Here is a 12823-nt window from a genome sequence, read left to right on the forward strand (position 1 = left end):
GCATGATTCATACTGTAGAACAGTGACTATTTCAAATTGAAAGTTCTTTTTGTTGTTTTTAAAACATATAATCATCATGCATTTGATATAGAAGTTTTGGGTTTGTTTTTTTTTATAAAGTTAGTTGAAGACCTCAGATGGGAAACTGAGATAGTCCTATGAACAACTGCAAACAAAGAGAAGACAGAAAGACAAATGCTTCACTGCACAGTGGATTTGATATTGTACATAGAGCCTTCACAGGACTCTCTAGCCTGCTGAACTAAACAGTCAAGCATGTGAATCACACTGTAGGTACTATATTTACTTCTGAAGTCCCCCTGCCACAGCTGCAGGCTATACATAGCCATTCTCACAAAGGGCAAGCAGCCTAAACTAATGCAATCTTCAATGAAAATCTTGAAGGACTTTAATTAAACTCATAATACAAAAATTTGTTGCAAAGAGTATTTATCCATACCAGGATTCTACATGGTCATAGTAAGTATTTTTGATTTTTCTTTTTTCCTATATCTTTCAGAACAGAAATCATTTCTATTATATGCTTTACTTGAAATTAGTATAAAAAGCTTTTTATCTGTTTTCCCCATAGTAGCCACATAATAAAAAGTTTAATCTTATATTTTATCCTATACTTTTCCAAAAGGCAATATTTGAACTACAATTTTATTCTGTTTTGTAAACACAGAGTCATTTTTAATCTAGAAATCTAGATTTCATTAGAATGTGAAATAATGAGGAAAATGGAGAAACAAGCAAAAGGACTTATTAACATACGTTAATATGAAACTGCTGATTGCAAGACAATATTCCCACAGCTTCATGTGTTTGTTATGCTGGGATTACTGACTTTTTATATATGCAAACATTGCTTTTGTAGATAAGAGAAACTTGAAAATTTGAGTTCATTTTATAGTTACTATTACTTTAATATGGACTCTTGTTTTCCACAGATATGGGTATTCTTGCTGTATTTGCCCTACCATTGCTTCTTCTTGGGATCAGTGGAATCATTTATATTTACCAGACACTCATATGGCTAGTGTCCAAATCAGCAGTGCAAAACAAGGTAGTGGTGATCACAGATGCCATCTCTGGACTAGGCAAGGGTGAGTTGTCTCTTTTCTTCTCAGTGTCAGAGAACTGAACAGTGTCTATGACTTTTAAGTGTACTTCTAAAATCTCTGATACAGGAACCGTGGATGAACTTTCAGGAACTGCAGGGCTTTGAGTTTACGGAACAGAGTAGGAGGTTTTATAACCGTGTCAAGTGCTATTTTTAGCATTTTGCTACTATGAGATATAATACTATAAGTTGTCACTGTAGAGTAGCAGCAAATCAGCATTAACTGGTGTCACCTTTCTCTGTAACTTGTTCATTTTAAGCCCTTAAATGTTTCCACTTTTTCTGTTCTCTGTGACAGTACTCACTCTTCTCTCCCTGAAAATTGCTGCCCCTCAATCACCTGTATTACTCTTCTTCCCTTGATATCCTCCAGAACCTCCAACAGGGAGGTCTGACTATGTGTGATGATGTGTTCAGTGGAAGAAAAGAAAGGATATGTTGTAGTTAATTTATCTTAGGCAACAGCAAAATTCCTTTTTCCACATGCTAGAATTTCTGGACAAATGGAGACATTTGTCAAAGTTTAAAAAGTAACAAAAAAAAGGATGAAGATGTTTTCAGTATGACTCCTAATTAAACTTGACTCCTGGGCTTTTTTCAGTGCTGTAACTCAAAAGAGTCCAGAGGAATGCATCACTGGTTTCCCTTCTGCTGTTGTTCACAAAATAATCTTGTTCATGAATTTTGTTCATAAATCTGCCCTGTTAAGTTAAGAAGAAAAATATTGGTGTAGCTATAAATAATCTTTTTAAATCACAAAATTTTTCTATTCTAAAAAGGAATGAAAAAAATTCATGAAAATACAACTGTGTGAAACACAAACATTACATAAATAGGAGTTTCCACTGAAAAGGTTTATAAAAGTAGGAACCTGGGTCCAGAAGGCTTATATAAGTACTTCCATACAGATATTAAGATTTTAATATTGAAATAAAAAAAAAATCCAAGAACATATAAGAATATCTGGATTATCCTGCAGCTACTGAAATATGAAGAAAAATATTTTTGAAGAGTGGATAATGTTGCCTGTTTAAGAAGGGTCATGGGAAGCAAACCAAATCAAAGAGGTGGGAAAAGCAAGAGTTATTGTAAGGTCATTCCAGTGTTGAATATGCAAATGACATACAGATTTAATTTAGGGACCAAATATAAGGTTTTCAAGGCTGAAGGCATTCTGAAGATCTAAACAGAAAATAAATAATGAAAAGAAAAGACCTTTTAATTTCCAATCCTGCCAGCACACATAACCCACTGCCAGCTAGTTGTCTATCTGCACCTAAAGCAGATCTTCTGATTTAAGGCGGTGTGTTCATTGTGTCATGCCTACAGGCTATTTGCAATACATTTTATATTACAAGTGATAAAAAAAAGACAAGCGAGTACTTTTCCTCATTGCAAGGACAATCTTGACATATTTCCAAACTGAGAACCACTGCTTCAGTTCAGCTGAACCAGATTGCATTTCCCAGGCACCCTACGACCACTCCGGGAGTACAACTGACAATTAATCCCTGAAGATGTCCCTGAGGTGACTGTGGTCCATATTTTAAAAAGCCTTTCTCTGATCAAACTGGTAGCACAGTGAAGAATCTATTCTCCCTTCATCAGCTAGAGAAGAAAATCAGACACGAACCATCAAAAAGCTTCAACCTGATATTTCAGGCTAATGCTAAGGCATGAGAAACAGTAGTTCTGACTGCCAGTTTCTTTGAGCCACCAGTTCGAGGAAAGTACCATTCCAGCTCACTTGCATTAGCAAGAAAGAAGAATCTTCTCCAGAGACAGTTTAAACTGTTGTGAATCCTTGGTCTACAATGTCCTTGTCTGTATGTAGAGAAAGCAGTTCCATCTTAGTGTACACAGAAATTTCTCAGTGATCTTCACAGGAAGGCTTCAGGGATCTTCTCTGAACCAGAGGTAGCTCAGGATTGTCCCCATTGCCTCCACTGAGTCCTGGGAAGAGCGTAGGATTGATGAATGATAAGGGTCTGTGTAAGAAAGACCTTCCAGTTACTATTTCATCTCAATTGTAGGGCAGTGGCTGCTAAGTTTCTATGTACCGTTCTTTCTCAGAGTTGTAGATGAGTTTCATGTACCTGAAGGTTTCATGAAGACAGTGCCCAAAACTAGTTTTCTGCATTCTGGGATTGGTTGGTGTCTTGGTATTGTTGTGGGCAACATGAGATTTTGATATGTAACAACATCATAAATGCATTTTTGTATGATTTTCATTATGTTGTACTTATAGGTGGAGGCAGTTAAGGAAGAAAGACAAAAACTTTTTTCCTTATTCTAACCCATTAACTGTCATACTGTTCTTTTCTTAATTATATACTATAACTAAACAGTATCATCATGCTGTACCATTAATTGTGATGACCTTAATATGGTAAAAATATTCATAAAATTTCATTTATTACTCATTTATATTGTTGCTTTTTGGAAATTCTTTTTTTTTTTTCATATTTTTATCCTTTCAAAATTAATGAATTTTTAATGAATGATTCAACATCATTAGCAAAAAAAGCCTCCCATTTCAACTAAAATAGGTATAATCAAATTGCTACTATTGTTATTATTTCTTTTGAACTTCTTTCTCTCCTAGAATGTTCTCGAGTGTTTCATTCAGGAGGAGCAAGGCTTGTGTTGTGTGGCAGAACATGGGAGAAGTTGGAAGCCTTGTATGATGCTTTAATTAGCGTGGCAGACCCCAGTACAGTAAGTGTTTCCTCACAGTGCTCTGAAAATTGACAACTTGAGGTAAAAACCTTGTTCAGGTACAAAAAGTGCTTTTAAATCCACTAAAATGAGATCTACATGGAGCTTGATTCAGACACCAGCAGTGATTTTGGTCATCCACAAAATACACCCAGCACAGTTCAGAGAAAGAGAGGAACAGTTTTGAAGAGCACGATGTCAAAAAATGTGAAAAATAAGATCAAAAGCTCATGAGTGGACCTGCATTTTCATTGAATCCCTGCCCAAAGCCAGACAACTAGAAATGTGAGGTAGAATGATTTACATGTTAATTCAGATGTAGTTCTCCATTTCGCATATCTAGTATTCAAGAAGTAGGAGATGGTTCCAAGGATTTCATTAATCTTAAATATTTCTACTACTTTGGGAGAGTTCTCAGATTGCAGGCTATGGGAGCACATAAATACAAGTCCTCTTCTCTCATTACCACTGACTAAGCATGCAAATAAAGATGCAAGACCAGTAAAGGCTTCCCATGCTGTCAGAGGTAGTTCTTTGGGAGGTGTTTCTTTGGTGCCCATGGAAAATCTTTCCTTCTGTGATCAGACTCATTTCAGAGCATAAGTAGTATAAGTGTATAAATTACATAGCCATTTGTCACTAGACCAACAAATATTTGCATGTCACCCTTTTTCTTCAGTGAGCTTCATTCATCTGCATAAAGAAATACTGTGTTTGTGCTAATTTGTGTAAACAACTAGGAAAAATCATTAAGTATGACTAAGGGACCTGTATGTACTTCAGCATAGTAATAAGTGAAAATTTTCGGAGTTCATTCCTCTATACAGCTATGCTGTAGCTGATAAAATCTACATCTTTGAAAGAAACAATACATGTAGTTTGGATTACCTATAGTTAAAAAAACTATTCCCACCTCCCAATTTCCCCTGTAAATTCAGTTCCTCTTATATACGTAAATCATCTCTCAAAGCTCTTTAACGTAGGTTCTCTGAGCAGCAAATTTCTACAGAGTTCTGTTTATAAAAAGAGAGAGGATAGGACTCATCCCATGTGTATTTATCTGCATTCATTGGATGCAGTTATTCCAACTTACTCTTCCCAAGGTGTTATGCACCTGAATCTGAATTTCAGAGTATAAGAGTACCTATTACTGAGTTACCCTCTTTCCAGAGTGGGTTAAAGGAACAAATCAAGATTTTTGTAAGAATGATAATGCACTTTCTTCAGATACAGTGGTAAATTTTATTGTTTTTAAGAATAAATAGAAATCGTAAGTAGAAAATAATTTATATATAAGGAATCTGAAGTCAAGAAAACTGACAAAGTAACTTGACATGTCAATGAGCAAGTATTCCTTTATTACAGTACTGGGTGCATGGGGATCGCTCCACCAACATGCACACAAAGAGAAGCAGCAACTGCATATTTAAGGGCATACGTAGTCATTGCATTCCAAGGACATGGGCAGAAACTCCAAGAAATGATTAACATCTTTGGTGGTTTTGAATTGAAGGCTAGCAATTCTCACTGTAAATTTCCAACCTTTTAAGAAGGGTAGCCCAAACTGGTTCCCACTGATGTTACACTGAGGCATCTGTTTTGCCATCTTATCTTCAACAACAGGACATCTGTTCTGCTTTCTTCTCTTGACAACGAGTCTCGCAGTTTCGCGGCCTCCACGTTTGTTCTTGAGCTTACATTCATGCAGGCCTCCTGTCCTTCAGCTTCTATCCACTCAAGTTATGCAAAAGGCTGTTCTCACAATATGGAAAAACTGTGCCATGATTCAAATCCTTGAATATTTTTTTCCTTTATTAGACATATACACCAAAGCTCGTTCTTCTGGATATCTCAGACATAGACTACATTCAAGACGTAGCTAAGGAAATCCTGAATTGCTATGGTTGTGTGGATATACTCATCAACAATGCAAGTATGAAGGTAAAAGGAGCAGTGCAGAGCATTTCATTGGAACTTGATAAAAAGATAATGGATGCCAACTATTTTGGACCTATAACATTAACCAAAGGTATTTTAATTTTTTTCCTTTTTTTCCTGTCACAACTTAAAGTTTAATATCCAAATCACTGGCATTATTCTGATGCTTTAGCATTTAACTTTGCCTTCTTCACTACAAACAGAATCATGTGAACATGAGTGGGCTGCAATTGAAATGAATAAGTTCAAAATCAGACTGGAAATAAATCAGGCTTGGAAATATATTAGTAGGTGTTTGAAAAAAATTTTGTCTGCTTGTTTTTCCTTACAGTGACTCCTTCAGTTCTGTACTTGCTGCCTTTGTTACTATAAAATTTTGACTCCATCTCAGAGCTGTGATACAATTAGTACAAGCTATATCCAGTGGAAAGAGTCCTGAGTCTGGTGTGTCACAGCAGATGGTTACAATCTCCTCAGAGGGGACTGACAGTGCAGGCAAAAGTGGGGAGTAGTGTGTGATGGAGGGGCTGAATTGCACAGAGCTTGCAGTTGGCAATGACACATTTGAAAGCCTCTGGATAAGGATTTAAGTGCAAGCAAATAAGTAGATGTCATTATGGAAGTCTACTACTGGTCAGTCAGACAAGATGGTGACTCATCAGTTCCTGGTAAAATTATGGGGAAAATTGTTTTAGCAATTATAGAAAAATACCAGAGAGACAATGCAGTTGTTGGTCACAGGGTACTCAGAGAATTGACTGATGTCATTGTGATAACTGTCATAATTACTTTTCAACAATCTTGGGTATCTGGAATGGTCTCAGTTGACTGGAAGCTGGGAAATGTTGCTCCAATTTTAAGAAGGGCAAGATGAAAGTGTCATTTCAGTGCCTTGTAAAATTATGGAGAAAATTATGCTGGGAGATATTAAAAAATGCCTGAAGGACAACATATTAATTGGTCACAGACAAAACAAGTTCATGAGGGAAGGTCCTGTTTAACTAACCCAATTTCCTTTTATTGACAAGAACATCCATCTAGTTGACCAAAGGAAGCCAGCTGGTGCTATCTTTTTGGATTTCAGTGAATCCTTAGATGCCGTTTCTCACAGTATCTTTCTGGACAAAATGTCTAGCATATGATTAGGCAAAAACATAATGCAATGCATGAACAATTAGATGACGAGTTGGGCCCAATGGGTTATAGTAGATGAGTTACATCAGTCTGGTAGTCAGTAACTAGCAGGATTCTACAAGGCTCTACTTTAGGGCCAGTTCTCTTTAACAATTTCATCAATGACTTAGTTTGAAGATAAGCTAAGTGACAACACTATATTGAGAGGAGCCATCAACTCATTTGAAGGTAAAGAGGCCTTGCAGAGAAAAGGTGGAAGGATGAAAAATCACCAATTAAATGAATTTTAATAGTAGTAAGTGCCAGATCCTGCCCCTGGGATGGGATTAATCCTGGATATGTATGTAAATTGAGAGATGAGAGACTGTAAAATAGAGCCACAGAAAGTAGGGGTTATGATTGACAGCAACTTGAATATGAGACAATAGTGTGCACTGATAGCCAGAAGAGCCAACCGTATCTTAGAATGCATTAAGCAAAATATAGCTACACTGGCAAGGAAAGGGATCATCACACTCTGCTCTGTGCTGGAGGGCAAGGCGTATAAGGAGTAGATGAGGTACTTTGGTTTGCTGCATCAGGGGAGGATCAGGTAGGGGGTAGGGAAACATTCTGCACCAGAGCATGGTGTGTGTGGAACAGCTACCAGGGCAGTGGGTATGGGTCTGAGCTGCTGGATTCACAGAGCATTTGGATATCTCTCTCAGCCACAGGGTTTGGATGGTGCTGAGTGGAGCCAGGAGGTGTCCTTGATAACCGCTATGGTCTCTTCCAATTTGGAATATTCTATGATTCTATGATCTTACTGTTCATTAAAGTTTTGCTAACCATAATTTACCTGTCATTTCTTTTCTCTGAAGATATTAAGCTCTTTTACTTATTTAGCTTTTTCTTTCAATTTCTTTTTTCAGCCATTCTTCCCAACATGATTTCTAGAAGAACTGGCCAAATAGTTTTAATTAATAGTATTCAAGGAAAAATAGGAGTCCCATTTCGTGCAGCTTGTAAGTTATACGTTCATTCATACGGTATGTTTTTATGAATTCATAAATTCAAAAAAATGTTCACATAACATTCATTTTAATGTATATATATTTAGTTATTAAAAGTGGTAATTTCCAGCCTTCTTAATTAAATGATTAATAATGTATTTGACTGAAACATTTTCAAAGTCAAACTCAAGAAAAAATAGTTAAAAGTACTCTGAAACATGACTTTTGCCTAGGTGCTTGAGGATACATACATATTGAATGTGATAGCAAATTTTTAAAGTTCTTGGGAAGGGTTCAGGGAACAATGAGCCTGTAGTTCTAATATCTTGTGGTGGCTTCACACTGATAGAAAGCTAAGCTTCACCACACCTCTCTCACTCCCCCTCCTTAAAAGAACAGAGAAACAAGGTACTGTAAAAAGAGACTCATAGATAAGGAGTGGTTTAATTAAAGTGAAAAGGAAAAAAAAAAGGCCATGCAGAACAAAAGAAGAAATAAATTATTTAATTTTTAAAATATTAACTTAATAAATATAGTTTATAAACATAAATTCTTATTTTTATATAAGTTTATAAATGTAAACTTTAATATTGAAAACATATAGAATTGTTGCTGCAGGGCCAAGGCCGAATTTATTTGCAAAATACACAACTTGTCTACCAGAGACATCTGTGTATTTTACTGCATTTTACTAATGTGTCACAAACTACAGCATCAGATGGGGTGGACACTCATCTCAGAGACAACTGTCTGTCTATTAAAGATGTTTTCAAACTGTAGAGATATTAGAGAAACTACTCCTAACCCAGGACTTAATATTTACGATGGGGAAATCCAGACATGCTTTCTCACATGCATAGAGAGGTTCATATATATACCTTATGCAAAACTTACCTGTAAATTCTGTTTCTTCTGTTTATTTTAAATATGTCATAAGATAATTTCACTGAGTGAAGTTATTCACTATTCTTTTGTCTATATTGGATAATCATTTCCAGATAATGTTCTAAACATTTTTGTTTCATGGAATTCCTCAAACATCTAAATCCATACATCCAAATATCCACGTGTTTTTTCTTTCTTTCAGATGCTGCTTCTAAACATGCTGCTGTAGGCTTTTTTGATTGTCTTAGAGCAGAAATGGAAGAATTTGATATTTCTGTCAGCACTGTCAATCCAACCTTCATCTGTTCATACCATCATCAGCCAGCACCTGGCAATTGGGAGGCATCAATTTGGAAATGTAAGGTTTGATGAAACAAGACAGACATTGGATGAGTTCCGTATAGATGTATGGAAGCTTTTCTTATGAAGAAGAAAAGAGCACGGGGAAAGAAACGGAAAAGACAGTAAGATGAACAGGTTAGGAGAATAAAAGGAAAGAGAGATTGAAGAGATCAGACGAATATGTTAAAAAGAGGAGATATACGGAAAGGAACAACATCATGTGAGAAAAAAATACAGCATGGCATGGAGAATGAAGGTTGAGAAGAGTATGAATGTTACAAGGGAGATTTCAGCTGTGCTCAGGTTGCTTCTTCCCTTAGGGAGAATCTTAGAGTGGTTGGTTAGGAAGTACAAAAGAAGGGAAGGGAGAGGGTAAAGAAATGAAAGTTTATATGAACTTAACTGGACTGATGTACTAGCTGTCTGTCTTCTCACCACAGTTCCCTCAGTTGTGCCTGCCTGTTTGTACTTCTAATTCCTCTCTCTTTGATTCAGTCTTTTTCAGAAAGGTGACTTATGGTGTGCACCCAGCAGAGGTGGCAGAGGAAGTCTTGCGCACAGTGAGCAGTAAGAAGCAGGAGGTGCTGATGGCCAACCCTATACCCAGAGCAGCAGTTTACATTCGCACCTTCTTCCCTGAAGTGTTTTTTGCCATTGTTGCCTCAGGGATTAGGGAAAAACTGAAGACAGAACAAGAAAATTGATTTTGTTTCTTTTCCCTGCTAATGACCTGGAAAATGTTTATGTTTGAAATATCATTTCTGCTACTAGTATGGGTGGAATAAAACAGGAGGCTGCTACCCTAAACCTGCCAGTATCTCAGTGATTCACTACCACTGGCACCCTATCATCTGTGAGGTTTCCACTCTTCTGGATTTAGTGAATATGACAAGGGAAAATCTGATAGGAACTCCATTACTGTTGTTACAGAGCAATTCTCAATATAAATGGACAGGTCAAAGCTTTGGGGACTTGTAACAACTTATCAGAATAATCTGTCAGAGCTAGGATTAATGGAGACTTACAGGAATGAAAGGATTGGGATGGAAGGAGATGTGAGAGACAGAGGTATACAAATTAATGGAAAACGGCATTGCAGCCCCATCACATTGTTCTCCAGATACAGTTTTTTGTTAGTATTTGGTAACGGATATTCAAATATTGACCTCCAAATAGAGCTTACCTAATTCAATATCTCAGCTGTGACAGGACCCCAGAACATATGCAAAAATACAAGAATGGGGCAAAAATACAGATTAACCCTGCTGATTAGAATCTTCTAGTTTCTCACAATCTGCTACATAAACACAATGCATCCGTCTCTGCATCTTGTTAAACTATCCCTTCTGTCTGTTTTTTGCACAAGTATTTTCAAATTCTTGTTAAAATATTCCATCCCTGAAGACAGGAACTCATCATACATTTAAAAACATATTCATTTATGCTTTCTTTAAATCTGATGTCAGATAATATCTTCTGATATCTCCTACTCCTACAAAAATCACTCTCAATTTGTTCACTCCCTGTCATTCATACCCATCATACTTTCCAAGCAGTTACTTGTTTTCCAAGTTGAAGAGCCCTGGTGTCAATTTGCCCTCTCTTTTGGAGACTTCCAGATTTTTCTTCGTATTTTTCTTTACGCCTTCCCTAGCTTATCTGTTTGGGGTTTTACTGTTGTTTTTTGTTTGTTTGTTTGTTTGTTTTGTTGTTGTTGTTTTAAGACGGAGAGGCCACAGCTGCATGCAGTATTCAAGGTAGATAAACACTCTGTATTCATAAACAGGCTTACATATATTTCCTGGATTACTATCCTGCGCTTTTCTTCTGCATGTTTTTTACAAAATCCTAGTTTTGAGATGCTTTTCTAATGGCCACTGAAAATTGAGTTCCCCCATTCATTCTGTTATGTGAGGTTATTATGCAGCAGATCCAGTGTAAGCATGAATGCTATTCATGTCAGTTGGGTAAATTCTGTAGATCACCAAATTTATCTCACTCCTAGCTACAAGGCTTCTCTTCCCTATCATACTTTTCCAGTTCAATACTTACTTCTTCTTACCCTTTGAGATGAACCAGAATGTAAATAAAGCCAAAGCAGAGGTGTTCTGATCTTAAGTTTCACATCTGAAAGCTTAAATTTAGTCTCTTAAACCCTCCTCTTGCATCTCTTGTGTCATCAATGCAAACAGAGATTGTAAGTGGCCACCTGCTCTTTTGCAAATCTTGGCAAAATGCCTTATCTGCTGAACCCCTTTATACTCTTAAAGTATGCAGCCAAGCTACATTTAATGCTACAGCAAAGGCCAGTTACTCATATAGTTACTAATACCAGCTGCACTAATATGCCTCTTCCTATCAGTAAGAATCACTAAATGTGAAAGGAAATTCTCAGTGCAAAGAAAAATATTCCTATCTGGGAGAAATTAACCTTTTCTTATATCACAAGTCCAGTTGCTCTGTTCTCAAAAAGCAAAAATTCATCTACTTCAGTCAGGGACGTTGTTCACAATTAGTCATAAGCAGTGAGTTTCTGCATTACCCACTGGACCTCAATCTGTTTTCTTTTGGAGGTCTGAGCTTCTATTGTTGATTGAATATATGTTCCTTAATAGTGAAGTCAAACATCCATTTTGTATATAATTCTTTTCCTCATCAGAATTCTGTTCCCTTAAACAAAAGAGCTGTAGTGTGGTCTCTGATGTACTTGACTCTATGCCTCAGCAATAGCAAAATCTCAGCTCCACAAAGACAAAATATGAAATAACTGGGCAGTTTCTCCAGAAAAGGGTCAAGGAATCTGGACCTCACAGCTAAATGTGTATTAATGTACTTTGCTGTAAACCCAGGTAGATCTACCATTAAAATAAGCTAAATAATCTTTTTGCTCCCTTTTGCACTTCCTAAATATCAGCAGAAATTCTTAGTTTATTTCAACCACTTCAAAAACATTGAACATTATACGGAACGAAAGTGAAAACTGTGAGAATAACAAAGGCTAAAATAACATGCATGAAGCATCAAGAAATTTTGAAACTAGAAAGCAAAAGAAAGTTATATCTGAACAGTATTCAAATACATAAATATATTGCCAACAGCATAGAACTAAACTGTTCTCCCTTTCTGTTGCTGCAGGACAAAGTGCTAAAATTACTGCAAAGGAGATTTGCAGGGTAAGAATTTTCTGCTAAGAATAGTTAAGCATTAAGGATAAATTGTCACAGATTTTAGAATGCCTGTCTTTGGAGGCATTAAAGAACAGATTAATAAAGCATCTGTAAAAAAGCAATGTAGCTTTGGCTTATCCTGCCTGGGGAAAAAGAAGGATTAAGTGACCTTTTAAATGGGTCACACTTTTCAATAATCTTGTGGATTTGTTGTTTTTTTTTTTAAACAAGGTTTCTCCACTGACATTTCTGAACTGTTTTTATTCCTTAGGGAAATGTCTTATTTAATACAAAGTTTTCTGTTTCATTTCTCCTATAAGTGCTTCAAGAGGCCTACAACAAAGCTTAACCAGAGATTGTAGTGATTGAACAAGGGGCAATGGCTTTAAACTAAAAGAAGGGACGTTTAGTTCAGATGGCAGCTGCACTCGTCACTCTTAAAAATCAGTGGAAAGAAACAGGTGCTGTAAATTACGTAAATTGCATCCTGGAAGTGCTTATTTCTCCCGTTAACTTCTGCT

General features: G+C 36.5%; 1 protein-coding gene across 2 annotated transcripts; it reads left to right on the forward strand.

Moving 5' to 3' along the window:
- The first annotated feature begins 298 nt into the window (after positions 1-298).
- On the forward strand, positions 299-9946 carry DHRS7C (dehydrogenase/reductase 7C). Of its 2 annotated transcripts, none has more exons than XM_010721168.4 (7): positions 299-480; positions 954-1109; positions 3732-3844; positions 5663-5873; positions 7828-7944; positions 8996-9151; positions 9631-9946. In XM_010721168.4, the coding sequence occupies exons 2-7, from the start codon at positions 956-958 to the stop codon at positions 9837-9839; spliced, it is 960 nt and encodes a 319-aa protein (XP_010719470.1). In that variant the 5' UTR covers positions 299-480; positions 954-955; the 3' UTR covers positions 9840-9946. The 2 variants fall into 2 exon arrangements, with proteins under 2 accessions (XP_010719470.1, XP_010719471.1); XM_010721169.4 differs by having other exon boundaries at positions 301-480; positions 7828-7920.
- The last annotated feature ends 2877 nt before the right edge of the window (positions 9947-12823 follow it).

Source organism: Meleagris gallopavo, chromosome 20 (assembly GCF_905368555.1).
Source record: "Meleagris gallopavo chromosome 20, MGAL_WU_HG_1.1, whole genome shotgun sequence".
Taxonomy (NCBI): Eukaryota; Metazoa; Chordata; class Aves; order Galliformes; family Phasianidae; genus Meleagris; species Meleagris gallopavo.

Coding starts and splice junctions, on each gene's coding strand:
- DHRS7C (XM_010721168.4), top strand. CDS start 956: ATGGGTATTCTTGCTGTATTTGCCCTACCATTGCTTCTTCTTGGGATC. Junction 1,110..3,731: donor CATCTCTGGACTAGGCAAGG/GTGAGTTGTCTC, acceptor TTTCTCTCCTAG/AATGTTCTCGAGTGTTTCAT. Junction 3,845..5,662: donor GCGTGGCAGACCCCAGTACA/GTAAGTGTTTCC, acceptor TTCCTTTATTAG/ACATATACACCAAAGCTCGT.